Source organism: Phyllobates terribilis, unplaced genomic scaffold (genome assembly GCF_046119375.1).
Source record: "Phyllobates terribilis strain yellow unplaced genomic scaffold, ASM4611937v1 Scaffold_11__3_contigs__length_659146591, whole genome shotgun sequence".
Classification (NCBI taxonomy): Eukaryota; Metazoa; Chordata; class Amphibia; order Anura; family Dendrobatidae; genus Phyllobates; species Phyllobates terribilis.
The window spans coordinates 108,785,286-108,803,536 of NW_027362771.1; the positions used below are offsets into that span (position 1 = coordinate 108,785,286).

General features: G+C 43.3%; 1 protein-coding gene across 2 annotated transcripts in view; it reads left to right on the forward strand.

Annotated features, from left to right (window-relative positions):
* The first annotated feature begins 18 nt into the window (after nt 1-18).
* Nucleotides 19-18,251, forward strand: part of SCYL2 (SCY1 like pseudokinase 2) — a 55,551-nt gene continuing 37,318 nt past the window's right edge. For both annotated transcript variants that reach the window (XM_073651453.1, XM_073651454.1), the window contains exons 1-3: nt 19-171; nt 8,001-8,196; nt 13,095-13,252. In XM_073651453.1, coding sequence (XP_073507554.1) covers nt 8,020-8,196; nt 13,095-13,252 — 335 coding nt within the window. In that variant the 5' untranslated portion in view covers nt 19-171; nt 8,001-8,019. The remainder of the gene's footprint in view (nt 172-8,000; nt 8,197-13,094; nt 13,253-18,251) is intronic.

Below are 18,251 nucleotides of genomic sequence, written 5' to 3' on the forward strand. Positions count from 1 at the left end.
ACCTACGGGAAAATGGCGGCACAAGTCACGTACTGCTGGAGACACAGTCCTGACCTCTAGTGACTGGGGGAGGCGGTCAGCTGACAGCAGATGTGGAGCCACCTGAACGAGGAAAGAAGTGGAGCGGCCTGACGGGAGGAGACGGTGATCACAGCTCCGAGCTGGGGACAGGTACGGGGCCACGGCGGCCATGGTGTCAGCTGCCCGGTGTCCTGGCACTCGTTCACACTGGAGTCTCTGCCCCCTGCCATACTTTATACACCTGTATAGTGGACCTGCATCAGGTGGCTGACAGGAAGCAGCTGAGCCATGGACCCCCGTGTACGATCTGTGGTGGGGTCACCGAGGCGGCCTATTGGGGTACATTGCTGGAAGCGCATCAGCAGTTCTTTGCTTCTACCTTGGACGAAAGTATTACACACAGGACTGTGCAAAAGTGTTAGGCAGGTGTGGAATCATGCTGCAAAGTAAGAATGCTTCCAAAATACAAGCGCCAGCGGTTTATTCTTATCCCTTAACAAAACGCAAAGGGAATGAAGCAAAGAGAAATCTAAATCAAATGAATATTTGGTGTCACACTGACCACTCTGCCTGCAAGACCGCATCCATTCTTCTAGGTGCACTTACACGCAGTTTTTGAAGGACCGTGGCAGGGAGAATTCTCCAAACATCTTGGAGAACCATTCACAGATCTTCTATGGATGTAGGTTTGCACCAATCCTTCTCTTCATGTAATCTCAGACAGAATCAATGATGTTGAGATCGGGGTTCTATCAGGGCAATATCATCACTTCCAGGACTCCTTGGTCTTCTTTACGCTGAGTCTGGGAAGTGATGATACGGCCCCCACAGAGCTCTGATCTCAACTTCATTTAGTCTGTCTGGGATTACGGGAAGAGACAGGAGGATTGGAACAAGCTTACATCCATAGAAGATCTGTGGTTAGTTCTCTAAAATGTTTGGAATAACTTCCCTTCAAAAAACTGTGTATGCCTTGATGAATTAATGCTGCTTTGAAGGCAAAGGCTGCCCTCCCCAAATATAGATTTGATTTAGACCTCTCTTTTGATCACTCACTTTGCATTTTGTTAATTGATAAAAATTAACTGTTAGCACTTCTGTTTCTGAAAGTATTTTACTTTACTACATTTCACCTGAAAAAATATCAGAGAAAAAGAAACAGCCTTACCAACACCAAATCAGATTACAAATGCACAAGCAGGATTCAGGAGACCCCCATGATATACAGTAGGCGGGGGGCAGCGCAGGTGCAAAATGCTAATGAAAACAGCCACTCACTGACCTACAAATTCATGGAGGGAGTGGCTGTGTAGTATTATACATGCACACCGATGGGGCTTGCATAAGATGCCAGTAACACAGATGTGTGATGCACTGTATCTGGCTTGCAGCCTATTGATGATGCTCATACTATTAGATCAGGCGGCTGCCCAGCACTATATATGTGCACCCCCACAAGGACTGACACCACGGTACACCCAACCAACACTAAAGGGCTCGGCTGCATCCTGCATAAAGATGGAAAATAATGTATAAGATAAAATACATTTCATGAGGTATTAGTCGATATTTTGGCCAAAATATGTAAGCTCACAACCCACGTCAAGGGTCCTCATACCTGCAAGTTTTAACACTAAAATTAAAAACTGCTAACATAGGACATGTCCCCATGGGGACTTTATCATGGGGGTCCCCTGCACCCTGCTAATGCAGTTGTAATCTGATTTGGCATTGGTAAGGCTGTATTTTTTCTGTGATGGTTTTTGAAATCCTGTCCTATGTTGGCCATTTCTTTCACTTGAGCCTAAAACTTTCGCCCAATACTAGCCAATGTGTCCAATATGTTTGCATACATTTTCAGCGTGTTAATTTTTCTGTCTTTTGTACATTAAATGGACTTAATTTCAGGCAGATCAGAGAATGCTACAAAGAATGATTTTTTTTTCTAATGTTACTGTGGCCCCAATAAATATTCCATAGTACTTGCGTCCGGTCACTGTGGACGGAAACCCACGACTGATTTACAATCTTGTGATCCCTGTAGTATAACATTTCTTGAGCACCTTTTTCTCAATGAGTTTTCTAGTAGAAATGACTTCATGGAACTCTTGATCTTTGGGAAGTCTTTCGTTTCCTGAAACACTTGGAAGAGTTTTTGAAGCGGACTCAAGGGAGGGTTATACATACGGCAAACATCTGAATGTATAAGTTACTTCTTTGCATGCATGGTAGGGTCTCCTGATGGTGGGGTTTGCTTTGGGCAGAACAGATCCATTTTTTTCTCATTGTTTTCTTAATTGACACAATGCACCCCAAGAATCTTTCCTTTTAGCTTTAGTATGATACTCCTTGTGAGAGCTGTTATTTGCAGTTGAAAGCAGTTTGATTAACCCCCAACCTCAACTCCAGTCGCTACTGTTAACCATTTACATACCGCTCTAAGCAGCCACTCTCGTTTTTTAAACGTTTTATTTAAATTTTTGTAGGTGTTTTTCATTTATATACCGCTGTCAATTGCTGACATCGGCAATTAAATGGAGCAGTAGCTGTTGCTTTAACTAAATGGCTTATGTGGGTTCCTAGTGCTGTAATCGTGATGAGTTACAGCTTACCATGACACGCAGGGGCATGCTGAAGGCCCCCACTGCTGCCATCTTGGTACTCGGCCTCAGGCTGAGCTTCATAGAAATTCCTGATTTACCCCATATAATGCAATATTATGACTTCACAGTATATAGAACTGGCATCAAAAGACTTCACGTTCAAGTCGCCTAACGGGACTGTGACATAATAAAATATATATATATATATATATATCTCATATCACCACTATTTTCCTTCATTAGAAATAATGAAATGAAAAAAACTAACAGATTTGGGGTCTCTGCATTTGTTTAGTCTACCAAAATATAAAATGAAGTAACCCACACAGGGTAAACGCCAGTAAGAGAAAAAATACTCAAAATGTCAGAATTTGTTTTTTTCGGGTCTCCATATCTCCTTAAAAAAATACAATAAAAAGTGATCCAAACATCATATGTACCCCCCCCTCCCAAGTAAAGGATCAATAAAACCGTCAATTAGCCACACAAAACGCAAGCACTCTCACGCGGGTTCATTGACAGGAAAAAAAAAACATTACAGGTCTAGGAAAATGACAAGAAAAACCCCAATTTTTTTTTTTTGGTTTACACACTTCATACCAAACTTACTTTAAAAAAAATTCTATGCAATTGTACTGATCTGCAGAATAATTTGTCTAGGTCATTCTTACCATACAATGAACACTGTAAAAACTAACTCCAAAAAAGCAATGGCGTAATTACTTTTAGGCCTCATGCACACAAGCCTAAAAATTGGATGATTGCTATCCATCTTTTTGATGGCACTTGTCCTTAATGAGGCTGTGTACATGCCTGATTTTATTTATTTTTTTCCTTGAACCTAGTGGTCCAAGGAAAAAGATCGCAGCATATAAGATTTGCCCCCCAGAGTTGGATCACACTCAGCCATTCAAGTCTATGGGTTCATGAAAAAAATCGTATTGCACTCCGGAGTTTCAGAGAAAATATAGCTTGATTGTGCCGGCCGTGGACCATGGAGAGAGACGCGACTAGTCTGGCCAGCTTCTCCCCTCACCGTTCTAGTTGATAGGTCTTTCTCATGTGTAGACAATTGAAGTGTCACCTGGAGCGGCACCGGACTAGTCACGTATCTCACTATAGTACTTCACCACTGGAGCTTTTTAGAGAAAAATATACTTGGTTGCTGTCGTGCAGCCAGGACCTGATTCATGTTTCCCTTTGACCGGTTCCCTTTAAGTGATCTGCCTCCCTGGAGCTCCCATAGTTTATCTGCACCAGGCTTACCACAGAACTATCTAGTGGTGATCAAAGATTTGGTAATTGCAGAAGGGAACACACTCCCTTTTAAGGCATATATTCCACCAAACCTTAAAGACCCAAAGTATACGGCCAAGGAGAGCCTGCAACACAATATCTGACTTACTCTATATTTCCCATATAATCATTGCTGTAGGTTAGTACTATGGCCCCCACATGGAGCTACCGCCTACAAGGGTCTGCTCAGCATCACTCCTGCTCCTATGAAAGCCGTCACCTTTATAACTTCATAGCAGCTTTCCAGATGCAGAAGCAGTTTACAATTGTGTTTAGCGACAAACGATTAAATGATAATGGTAGCTTTATATGTAGTAACATGCCATTAAATCTCCGCTTACTGCCATATATTAATGTCATTTAGCCCTCTTAGGCAAACAACATGTTTTGGTACAGTCAGTGACATTCTTTAGAGAATCTACCCAGTGAGATGTAACTTTAGTGGATAATGCTATATTAAGGAATTGTCCATGTGCAGCAATAATGAAGGCTGTTTAGGGGATGGTAGATCATACTTTTACTGCTAGCTTGCTGCAAGACTTTAGGCCACAAAATATATTTTGTAAAGCTACTGGGAATTTAACACGTGGTGTGCTGAATCTGGTCAGTCTTGCTCCGCACAGTGCAATGGACAATTGCTGCATGACTTGGTTTCACAATTGTGTAGCCATTGGCCTGCCGCGGATGGGCAGAGATTTTGTCACTGCACTGTCTGGTCCTTAGTCTTAAAGAGGATCTGTCCCTTTTTTTAAAAAAAAAATTAGTTAAATACTTTATAAAATCCCTGAGCTCCCCTGATTCTGCCACTCTTTCCATGTTGTGCTTTGTCGGTGCATTGCAGAGAGATTCAGATATGTTTCTTCTGGAGCACAGTCTGTTTAATCTCTGCTTGTAGCCAACTGGGTGTTTCTTCTGTGTTCTCTGGGGGTGTGCACTGTAACCCCTTCCTCTTAGACGCTGCCAATCACAGCTCAGCAGCAGATATAGCAATTTCAGTTACTGCTGAGCTGTGATTAGCAGCTTTTTGGGGGAGGTGTGAAAGCACATATACCCTAGAGAAGACTGAAGAAAGTTGGACTGCAGCAGATATTTCACATACTGCTCTCCAAAAGTAATAAATGTGAATATATCTGTAATGGAGTGATGCAGGGCAAATCGGATTAAAGCGGAGCGGAATCAAGGGAGCTCAGGGATTTTTACGAGGTATTTAAATTATTATTTTTTTTGCGTAAGTGACAGGTCGTCTTTAAGACTGGAATGTTAAATTTGCTGTCCCCAATTCCAAAACCTTTTTTTTTTTTTTTTTTACTATTAGTCCATATCAAAGGCACATCTTCTTTTCTTTTAATGTAGACTCTCATAGGTGAGGTCTCCCGTCTATGACTGCCCCATCATGAAAATTTAGGTCCCCTTACTCCGATTCAGCAACCCAAACAGCCAGTAGTACCTGAATAGAGACAGTTGATATTAGAAGCTGGTTGTGGTCTCCTTTGTAGTCAATGTCAATGGTGGTTACGGAAATAGTCCTGGAATTACCGTAAATCACACCACAATGTTGAATTTGATTTTACATTCTGATATTACCTGATACTTTATCACAGAATATTACACCTTAAATAAGATGAGATTATACATATTGGTTCTAAGAGATCATGATTTACCTGGGCACCATTTATCCCAAATTGCAGGTGATTTATATCATTCTTTTTTTTTTGGTCTTTTTAACTGGAACACATTACAAAGTTATTATATATATATATATATATATATATATATATATATATATATATATATATATATATGGAATAATGTAGAACTGCTTGGCCTCCAATAAAAATTATACTTTCTTTTTTTTTCTTTTTTTTTTTTAGAGAGAGATCTGATATGCTGGTCATGGGAAATCTAATGTTGAAGCCATATACAAATGAGGTTGGAAGTGCACTGGGGCGTGTCACTGCATTTAGACGGCTTCCTCCAAGTGCACTGACACGCCCCCATGGTGCTACCACCCTGATTTGTATTTTGCTTCTATGATAGATTTCTCATGACTAACACATCTCTACAAAAAGGTATAATTTTATTGAGGGACAAGCACCTACACTGTTACACAGGGCTGTGAAGTCTGAATCGGTGTCCATTTTGGTGGAGTCAATCTAAAAATGTACTACCTCCTACAATATATAATAAATTGGGTACAGTAGTACAATGCAGAATGTGCTGTAAATGTTTCCATAAGCATTTGGGAAAGTTAAGAAATATCTGTTCTGTTCCTGATCTAAGGATCTGGGCTTTTAGTTGAGGTGAGTCTGTCCTGCACTTTATGTACACGCTCAGTAGTGAAGCTCTTCTACAGATCAGAGGAAGAAGGCCCTGAGAAGGAATGCTTGCATTCGTCTCAGAACTGCTAGAGTGGACAGGAACATTTTTTAGTTTGTTTTATCTACTAGTGCATCTCACTAAATTAAGTTAACTTTTTGATGATATTTTATTTCAGTTCTTCTATGCAAAAAGTGAAACTCATATATTATATAGAGTCATTACAAACAGAGTCATCTATTTCAAGTGTTTATTTCTGTTAATGTTGATGATTATGTCTTACAGCCAATGAAAACACAACAGTCATTATCTCAGTAAATTAGAATACTTTATAACAACAGCTTGAAAAATGTTTTTAAAATCCGAAATGTTGGCCTGCTGAAATGTATGTTCAGTAAATGCACTCAATACTTGGTCGGGCTCCTTTTGCATCAATTACTGCATCAATGCTGCATGGCATGGAAGCGATCAGCCTGTGGCACTGCTGAGGTGTTATGGAAGCCCAGGTTGCTTTGATAGCAGCCTTCAGCTCGTCTGCATTGTTGGGTCTGGTGTCGCTCATCTTCCTCTTGACAATGCCCCATAGATTTTCTATGGGGTTAAGGTCAGGCGAGTTTGCTGGTCAATCAAGCACAGTTATACTGTTGTTTGTAAACCAGGTATTGGTACTTTTGGCAGTGTGGACAGGTGCCAAGTCCTGCTGGAGAATGAAATTTCCATCTCCAAAAAGCTTGTCGGCAGAGGGAAGCATGAAGTGCTCTAAAATGTCCTGGCAGACGGCTGCGCTGACTTTGGTCTTGATAAAACACAGTGGACCTACACCAGCAGATGACATGGCTCCTCAAACCATGACTGATTGTGGAAACTTCACACTAGACCTCAAGCAGCTTGGATTGTGGCCTCTCCACTCTTCCTCCAGACTCTGGGACCTTTATTTCCAAATGAAAATTGGAACTCTGGGACCTTGTGGAGTGTGTCAATGACTGCCTTCTGGACATCTGTCAAGTCAGCAGTCTTCCCCATGATTGTGAAGCCTACTGAAATAGACTAAGGGATCTTTTTAAACACTAAGGAAGCCTTTGCAGGTGTTTTTTGTTAATTATTCTAATTTACTGAGATAATGACTTTTGTGTTTTCATTGGCTGTAAGCCATACTCATCAACATTAACAGAAATAAACACTTGAAATAGATCACTCTGTTTGTAATGACTCTATATAAATATGAGTTTCACTTTTTGGATTGAAGAACTGAAATAAATTAACTTTTTGATGATATTCTAATTTAGTGAGAAGCACTTGTAAATAGCTTGATTATTGCATCATAATGGTGATTATGATTAGTAAATGTATCACTTAATGATCCATGTATTAGGGAGTCGGTAGTTGGAGTCAGGGAAATTGAGGAAATGGGAGATTTGGCTTACCGACTCCACAGCCCTGCACACAGCCTTAACACTACCATTTATGAAAAGGTGCTGACAGGTTCTCTTTCAGGGTGATGTTTACTTGAATAGTCCTTTCCGACATGTGATTTTCTTTTTATAATTGTGTCCTGATAGGATGCAAAGCAAAGGCGCATATCTTACATTTACAGAGCTCACAGTTTGTTTGCACTGTTTAAATTATTCATTGGTAAAAAAAAAAAAAGTGGTAGAAACTGACGACCTCGTTCTCAAACACTTGATCATTTCTTTCAGATCTCATCATCCATTCTCTTTGCTTTCTTTTGCACTGAATACTGCTTTTTTTTCCAATATGTACAAGGTCTAGCCAGAAACCCAAAATGGAGTCCATGTTGAACAAGCTGAAAAGTACAGTCACAAAGGTGACCGCTGATGTTACAAGCGCTGTAATGGGAAACCCTGTCACCAGGGAGTTTGACGTAGGAAAGCATATAGCCAGCGGCGGCAATGGTCTAGCCTGGAAAATCTTCAATGGGACGAAAAAATCTACTAAACAGGTAGGTGTTCAATGGTTACTAGCAGTAAAGGCCAGACCAGTCTTTGGGGCCACGTAGTCAGTGAGCTCTCAAAATATGCCATAAAGTAATCATATCAGCGATTTAATGATCCGATCGTAATATGTAACCTAGCCTTGATGACGGACCAGCATTTATTTGCCACGTTTATCATCTAAAAATTCATATTATGTCACATCTCTATCTACCGCAATTCATTGTAGATAAATTGGTATAATAGTGGAGCAGCATGGTACACACAGTGGGGAAAATAAGTATTTGGTACACTGCCGATTTTACAAGTTTTCCCACCTACAAAGGATGGAGAGTTCTGTAATTTTTATCGTAGGTACACTTCAACTGTGAGAGACAGAATCTAAAAAAAAAAATCCAGAAAATCACATTGTATGATTTTTACATAATTCATTAGCATTTTATTGCATGAAATAAGTATTTGATGCAATAGAAAAACAGAATTTAATATTTGGTACAGAAACCTTTGTTTGCAATTACAGAGGTCAGATGTTTCCTGTAGTTCTTGACCAAGTTTGCACACACTGCAGCAGGGATTTTGGCCCACTCCTCCATACAGATCTTGTCCAGGTCTTTCAGGTTTCGGGGCTGTCGCTGGGCAATATTGAGTTTCAGCTCCTTCCAGAGATTTTCTATTGGGTTCAGGTCTGGAAACTGGCTAGGCCACTCCAGGATGCCTCTAAGGCTACTGCCCCCTATCGGTATTTGGTCAGCATTTTTTTTCTCAGGAGTGGAAGCCAAAACCAGGTGAGGAACAAAGTGCACCACTTTTGCATTTTTGACCCACTCCTGGTTTTGGCTCCCACTCCTGAGAAAAAACTACTGACCAAATACTGATAGTGAGGCCGTGGCCTTACGGAGCCACTCCTTAGTTGCCCTGGCTGTGTGTTTCGAGTCATTGTCATTCAGGAAGACCCAGCCACGACCCATCTTCAATGGTCTTACTGAGGGAAGGAGGTTGTTGGCCAAAATCTCGTGATACATGACCGCATTGATCCTCCCTTCAAGATACGGTGCAGTCAGCCTGTCCCCCTTTGCAGGAAAAGCATCCCCAGAGTATGATGTTTCCCCTCATCTGACCACATGACCTTCTCCCTGCCTCCTGTGGATCAACCAGATGGTCATTGGTGAACTCCAAACGGGCCTGGACATCTGCTGGCGTGAGCAGGGGGACCTTGCATGTCTTGCAGGATTTTCATCAATGACAGCGTAGTGTGTTACTATCTAATATTTGAGACTGTGGTCATTGACCAGGACCTCGCATGTAGTTCTGGGCTGATTCCTGGATTCCTGGCCTTTCTCAGAATCATCCTTACTACACGAGGAGAGATCTTGCATGGAGCCTCAGACTGAGGAGGATTAAAAGTGTTTCTTCCATTTTCTAATAATAGTGCCAACACAGCTGCTTGCCTATTGTCCTGTTGCCCATCCCAGCCTTGTGCTGGTCTACAATTTTGTCTCTGGTGTCCGTAGACAGCTCTTTGGTCTTGGCCATGGTGGAGAGGTTGAAGTGTGAATGATTGTGTGGACTGGTGTCTTTTATACAGATAACGAGTTCAAACAGGTGCAATTAATACAGGTAATGAGTGCAGGGTAGGAGGGCTTCTTAAATAAAAACTAACAGGTCCGTGAGAGCCAGAATTCTTGCTGATTAGTAGGTGATCAAATACTTATTTCTTGCAATAAAATGCAAATTATGTAAAAATTATACAATGTGATTTTCTGGTTTTTATTTTTAGATTCTGTCTCTCACAGTTGAAGTGTACCTACGATAGAAATTATAGACTTCTCCATTCTTTGTAGGTGGGAAAACTTGCAAAATCAGCAGTGTATCAACTACTTATTTTTCCCACTGTATGGCCAAAAGGTTTCCCGCTTTTCATTTGCATAGCACAGTGTGTTAACAAGCAATAATAATTTTATGCTCACATTAACTTTCATGCTTAATGAATGAGTGGTAAGTTGTTGAACCCGTTTAAATTACTCGTCTATCATCATTGCGAGTCCTCAGCGTTAGAATTTGAAACTTTATCTATTCGTCTAAATAGACCAAAAGGCACCTGTGGATATGCCATGAATGCTAATACCCAATTAAAGATTAAAGGGTTATCTTTTTTCTTCCGGAGCTCACTGCACCTCTTCCCATCCACTTTGTGCTTGCTGGGAGGGCAGACGTATGTTAATGAGTGACGGTTCTGGCCAGCAACATCATTGCACTGCTAGCCTGACTGGTGTACTCTCCGATGTTGCTATATGATGCATCTTTGCCCCTGCATTATCAGGAGCCTTGGATGTAACTGTTCAAGGTCAGGAACAAACATTGCTCTCCAGCGCATCGGTGCAGTGCTTACAAGATCTCTGTGAAAGAGTTTAAGCACTGCGATTGTTCAGTTGTGTACACGATTAATGTGCTGTAATATGCAGCTCCACTATACATGGGTACAGTAGGATATATAGTCCTATTCCTGCGATTCTGATGTTCCTCTTGACTCTGTGCTGTTTGCTCTTACTTCGCTACACAAACACTTGACCTCACTAGACCAGCAATGTCACTTCCCTGGGATTAGTACACTTGTCATCCACGTTTACAATTCTGCTGGCCCTTTGTAAGAAACAGATTGTAATGTATATGTAGGCTGAGGATCAGGAGAGTCACACTGCTAGCACCACTGTAACTCAGGCTCCTGTTGACACAGGAACTAATGCCTGAAGCATTTTTAGGCTCTGGAAATGTTTGCGTCATATATGTAGATAGCTGCACTTTTAGAAAAGTACAGTCATGTTTGCCTCTGCCTTTGGACACAGCAGCATGAGTCCTTAGAGCACATGTAGGTATAAGAGTGGCAGCTAATATGACTGCATCTTTCTGCAGTGCCGTCAAAAATAATCCATAGAGCTGCCCCTATTCCCAACAGAACCTCCTGGATCATGTACATGCACACTGCAGAATTACTTCAATGTGCCTAGATTCCTATTAAACATTTGATACATATACGCAAAGTAATCTTGCTGTCCACTTCATTTATTAGATTTACACTATTCTTTTAAAGAGGACCACTGTCTGGCTCAAAGAAATTGAGTTAAATAACTTGAAAACGTGAACCTCTTTGGTTCTTCTGCTTTTTTTTGCACTGTACCTAAGCTTGCTCCATTGCAGAGATACTCACATTTGTTGCTTTTGGAGCGCAGGATGTGAAATCTCTGCTTTTTGTTCATCTGCTCTTTTCTTCAGAGGCTCTTCTGGGGGCATTTACTTTCACACCCCTCTACCAGATGCTGCCAATCACAGCTCAGCAACTTCAGAGACTGGTAGACTGCTGGATCAGCTGCATAGCTGTGATTGGTAGCTTCTGGGAGTGAGGGGTAAAAGCGCATGCCCCCAAAGAAGACTCTGAAGCGCCCAGTTGGACCACAAGCAAAGATTTCACCTATTGCACTCCAGAAGAAACAAGTGTGATTATCTTTGCAATGGACTGACTGACATCAGAATCATGGGAGTTCGGAGATTTTTTTAATTATTTTTACAATGTATTTAACTCCATTTTTGAGCAAGTGACAGGTCCTCTTTAAAGCGACTCTGTCAGCACAGAATGACTGTTCAAACCAAGTACAGGTGCTAGGTGCTTCATGATGGGGCCAATCATTTATATACACTTTCCCATCTATCTCTGCTCTTCTCTGGCTCTATGAAGCCAGAGCTGTCAAGATGGATGGAAAACAAGCAGGTGTGAAGGTGTATATAAATGATTGGCTCCACCATGAAGCACTGAGGCCTGTACTTGGTTTGTACAGTCATTCTGTGCTGACAGTCCCTTTAATGTCTGATATTACATGACTGCACTAGGGAAGCAACTGTAAACCATTAACAATCCCTCCCAAGATTGCCAATGTTGACTGCATAAGGCTGTGTGCCCACGATGCAGATTTAATGCGTTTCCACGGCGGTATTTCCTATACATGCGGATTTGCCGCAGTTCAGTGCGCGGATGGTACCCGGGTCAGGAGAAAAGGAGACTGCTACTCCTCTCATCCGACCCAGGTACCATTGTACCCGCAAGTTAAAAAAAAATTATAAAGTAAAAAATAAAAAAAAATTATTCATACTCCCCTCTCCGGCGGCCCCCGGTCTCCTCCCGGTGGCGATCCTCTCTCCTCGGTGGCCCACGGTGTACTGCCAGGACCTGCAGTGACGTCATTTATCAGCTGATGGTCACGCAACCATCAGCTGACCGCTGACGTCAGCGGATGGTCGCGTGACCATCAGCTAATGACGTCACCGCAGGTCCTGGCAGTACACAGCGGGCCACCGAGGAGAGAGGATCGCCGCCGGGAGGAGGTGAGTATAAGGTGTTTTTTTGTGTTTTTTTTTTTTTTCTTTACTATTGATGCACCATTTGAAAGCAAAATCTCCTCATAAGTTGGTCACACAATATAAATCCATGCCAGTTGCATGGATTTATATTGTGTGACCAACTTATATTGTCAAGCCCTTTTCCAAATGCATTTGAGTGGTGCTCAAAATTGCTTGGAAACCCCCTTGGAAAAACAGCATGCCTAAACGCATGTAAAATCCACATTCGTTTTTTCTGCCAGGGAGAAAAAAAACTCTCAGGAAATTTCTGCTTCAAATCTGCATTGTGGGCACATAGCCTAAGACCATGTATAAAGTGTCAAAAATGCTGTTTTGTTTTTCAATTCAGTTAAACTGATGAGGTCAATTTGAAAAAAGTGAATCATCCAAGACAATAAGTCATCCAAACTGTGTTCCAGCCCATTAGTGTATAAACTTAATTCAAAATAAAGTTCTCTTTAGAACAATGTTTTAATGCTGGGTCCTTTTTACCTGTGTGTTTTTTTTTTTTTTATAGGAAGTTGCAGTTTTTGTGTTTGACAAAAAGTTAATTGACAAGTATCAAAAGTATGAGAAGGATCAAATTATAGATTCTCTCAAGCGGGGCGTCCAACAATTAACAAGGCTCCGACATCCACGGTTACTGACTGTACAGCATCCACTTGAAGAGTCTAGGTAAGGCAGACAATGTGGTTAATGAATTAAAAGGGAACCTGTCATGTCCTGTGCAGTATCTAAACTGCCCCCATTGCGTTGTCAGTGGTGCAATGTGCATCACTAACATGCTTCTTTCATTAAAATCGGTGCTAATATATGTATAAAGCACTTTATATATTTATATCATACCTGCTCGTTTAGTCACAGGGGTGTGATTCTTAGCATTTAGTCAGGGTTGGTGCCGCCCACGCATGTGAATTCTGTTCCCGACTTGCGCTGACGTAAGTATGCGGCACTTGCGCAGTATGTCATGGCTAGCCTCGCTTGTATCTCTGGGTCCGCGGCTCCCCAGTGAAAACTGTGTGTTGTTCTCAGCTTTACTGTGTGCCGCCGGAGCCGCTCATTACAGCGTATGCGTGGCTCCCAGAAATACAAGCGCGGCTGGCCATGACATACTGCGCATGCGCGGCATACTTAAGTCAGCGCTAGCCGGGAGCACTGAGAATTCACATGCGTAGGTGGCGCCAACCGTGACTAAATGCGATGAATCACACCCCTATTACTAAACGAGCAGGTATGATATAAGTATATAACGTGCTTTATACAGTACAGACCAAAAGTTTGGACACACCTTTTCATTTAAAGATTTTTCTGTATTTTCATGACTATGAAAATTGTACATTTACACTGAAGGCATCAAAACTATGAATTAACACATGTGGAATTATATACTTAACAAAAAAGTGTGAAACAACTGAAAATATGTCTTATATTCTAGGCTCTTCAAAGTAGCTACCTTTTGCTTTGATGACTGCTTTGCACACTCTTGGCATTCTCTTCATGACCTTCAAGAGGTAGTCATCGGAAATGGTTTTCACTTCACAGGTGTGCCCTGTCAGGTTTAATAAGTGGGATTTCTTGCCTTATAAATGGGGTTGGGACCATCAGTTGTGTTGTGCAGAAGTCAGGTGGATACACAGCTGATAGTCCTACTGAATAGACTGTTAGAATTTGTATTATGGCAAGAAAAAAGCAGCTAAGTAAAGAAAAATAAGTGGCCATCATTACTTTAAGAAATGAAGGTCAGTCAGTCCAAAAAATTGGGCAAACTTTGAAAGTGTCCCCAAGTACAGTTGCAAAAACCATCAAGCGCTACAAAGAAACTGGCTCACATGAGGACCGCCCCAGGAAAGGAAGACCATGAGTTACCTCTGCTTCTGAGGATAAGTTTATCCGAGTCACCAGCCTCAGAAATCGCAGGTTAACAGCAGCTCAGGTCAATGCCACACAGAGTTCTAGAGACCAGGTCAATGCCACACAGAGTTCTAGCAGCAGACACATCTCTACAACAACTGTTAAGAGGAGACTTTGTGCAGCAGGCCTTCATGGTAAAATAGCTGCTAGGAAACCATTGCTAAGGACAGGCAACAAGCAGAAGAGACTTGTTTGGGCTAAAGAACACAAGGGCTGGACATTAGACCAGTGGAAATCTGTGCTTTTTTTCTGATGAGTCCAAATTTGAGATCTTTGGTTCCAACCACTGTGTCTTTGTGCGACGCAGAAAAGGTGAACGGATGGGCTCTACATGCCTGGTTCCCACCGTGAAGCATGGAGGAGGAGGTGTGATGGTGTGGGGGTGCTTTGCCGGTGACACTGTTGGGGATTTATTCAAAATTGAAGGCATACAGAACTAGCATGGCTACCACAGCATCTTGCAGCGGCATGCTATTCCATCCGGTTTGCGTTTAGTTGGACCATCATTTATTTTTCAACAGGACAATGACCTCAAACACACCTCCAGGCTGTGTAAGGGCTGTTTGACCAAGAAGGAGAGTGATGGGGTGCTACGCCAGATGACCTGCCCTCCACATTCACCAGACCTGAACCCAATCGAGATGGTTTGGGGTCAGCTGGACCGCAGAGTGAAGGCAAAAGGGTCAACAAGTGCTAAGCATCTCTGGGAACTCCTTCAAGATTGTTGGAAGACCATTTCCGGTGACTATCTCTTGAAGCTCATCAAGAGAATGCCAAGAGTGTGCAAAGCAGTCATCAAAGCAAAAGGTGGCTACTTTGAAGAACCTAGAATATAAGACATATTTTCAGTTGTTTCACACTTTTTTGTTAAGTATATAATTCCACATGTGTTAATTCATAGTTTTGATGCCTTCAGTGTGAATGTACAATTTTCATAGTCATGAAAATACAGAAAAATCTTTAAATGAGAAGGTGTGTCCAAACTTTTGGTCTGTACTGTACATATGAGATTAGCGCGAATTCTAATGAAAAAAGTGTGTTAGTGATGCATATTGCACCACTAACAATGCCATCAGTGTGTCATCAGTTTTTTTTTTATGGATAAATACATAAATTACAAATCTTCTTCCATACTTTTCATTGTTAAACACGGACAGCACATGGATGCCTTCTGTGTGCTGTATGTGTTTTTCATGGACCCATAGACTTGTATTAGTTTTCATTCGTGCTGCTGGAAAAAAACGGACATGTGAACAGCAGCTTATAATGGGTACATGAATGATGGCAAAACTGGTCACATTTGACACAGTGTTAGCTTTATAAGTTTAGAATAACTGTGTGTTTATGTTGGACTCCTTTGATGATATCTTGAATAGTGTTGAGCCACCCCCGTAGTGTTCGAGTTCGGTTCGGTTCGTCGAACACCCGTGTGTTCGCCGAACTGTTCGTCGAACTGTTCGTCGAACACCTTCGAACACCGTTAAAACCAATGGCAGGCAAACAAAAACACATAGAAACACATAGAAAACACCTTCAAAGGTGTCCAAAAGCTGACAAACTGCTCAGAAGACACAACTAAGACATGGAAAAGTGACAAGTACATATAGTCATGCGAAAAGAAAAGAGGTGGAGGAGTAAAAGGAGGGGGAGACACAGATATAGGCATGTCATGCCCTTCTAAGATCCAAAAAGTGAGAAGCCGACACGTTCAGTCCGCTCCTGCCCGTGCCACCTCCGCGTCGCCGGGTTTGTGCCAGAGCCGCGGTGAACCCTGACGGCCAGCCCCCCTCTCCCAATACTGGTGCCTGTCCGCTGGTGGGTCGAGCGAGCCCCCCTGTGGTGGAGGCAGCTCTAAGCTTTTTAATTTAAATTGTCTCTCTAATTTGAATGAATACACTTTAAATCCATTTACAAGGATCTATTGGAGGGCAAGTCTCATGCCAGCAGCCGCGTAATTCCAGCTCCAGTAGCGTCCACTAAAGCTGCTGCAGTTAAAAAGCTTTTATAAGGATCGAGCTCGGCTGTCCACCGCAAGGCATCCTACTGCCAGTCCCAGTCCCTATGCCTTGGGGTGCCTCCTGATGCTCTTCACTGAGTATCCCGTGGTCCCGAAGCATTTCCTTTGAAAAAATTAAGTGTCCAAACTACAGGTGGTGTAGCTTGCTTAACAGCCGGGATAATCCGCTGACTAGCAGACACTGCTACTAGGCACAAAGTATTTCCTGGGCTAGATGTAGTTAAAAATTTGTAATTAGATACTCTCGTTGGATGCTGAGAAAGCATTCCATAGAGTCTCCTGGCACGCCATATATGATTCTCTTAAAAAGCTTGGGGTAGGGGTCTAGGGGACCCTTTTATAGCCAAAATCACGGCCCTGTATCGCAATACGTCACCTAGGCTGAAGATAAATGGAACTGTAGCACCCTGAGGGCTCGGTTGCTACAGAGGTATTGCACCTCACCCAGAGGTGTGATATCTCACTCTCAGGTAAGGATGTAGTGTGGATCAGGACCCGACACCTGCATGCATTACACCACATTGCCGTGGGGCAGGGCGACCAATATGCCCCTGAGATGGGCACGACAGTCCCTGTCCCTGGCTGGAGTGGGGGGAGGGAACACTGAGGAAGGGGAACCCTGTAGTGCAGGAGCAGGGAGGAAGCAGTTCCTGGGTGCATTGAGAAGGGAGTATAAAAGGTGGGCACCATCTTAGTTCAGTGCAGAGAAGTCTGAGCAGAAGTGGCAGGGAGCAGGGGCTCTGCATGAGCTCTGCTCCGGAGGCGGGCCTAGTAACAGAGGCCCAGGCCTGGAAGAGGGAGAAGGAAGGAAGAGGAGCGGAGAAGGCTCCAGGAACGAGGAACGAAGGGATCCCAGGGGTGCGGACGGGCGAGTCGCCACCGCACGCCCGAATCCACCTGCGTGGAGGGGTCAGGCCAAAGGGGGAGACCGGTCCCCGAAACTAGTGGAGGCAGGAAACGACCCTCAGCTAGAAACAGGAGGCTGTGACATTTTATGTGGCGCAGCCCCTCGCTACACCCGCTAGGAAGGCACCACATAGGGTCAGGGAAACTGGCGCCAAGTTTACCAAGAGGAGGCCCGAGGCAGCCGGACAGAAGGGTTGGTCAGAAAGGCCAGACAAAGGACACACAAAGGGGGTCCTGTGAAGCGCTCCAAAGTTATCTGGGAGTTGTCTGAGCCCCTCACCTGGTGAGCACAGTACGACGTGGGCAGCCGTTACCTGCAGACGTGGTCTGGATAATAAGAACTGTGAGTAAAGGCCCTGGACTGCATCACTGACTCCGTGTCGTTACTGCTGCTGCCCTGCACCATCACCCCCATCCTCCGCATACACTGCCCTGAGGCTATACTCCTCCCGTGGGGAGTTATGCTACGCTCTGCTGCACCCACAACACCAGCCTCAGCGGTCTGCCCTGGAGCGGCGGTTCACTCTGACCGCAATCCACGGGTGGCGTAGTCGGACATTTAAACATCAAAACCACATAAATAGTTCCGCCACTGGTTTGACCTCCCTGAGCCACGGAACCGGGTCGCCGCCACGGAGACTACAACCACCAGCATCCACCAAAAAGGGTCCGGCTCCGGGTGTCCCAAGGCCCAGGGGGCGCGTCAGAACATTTTCATCACCTTTCACAATCACCAATGGGACAAGGCAGGGATGTCCTCTGTCCCCTCTCTTATACATCCTAGTGACGGAGCACCTGCTCTCATCAATTCGCCATAACCCCAATATTAGGTGGATTGAG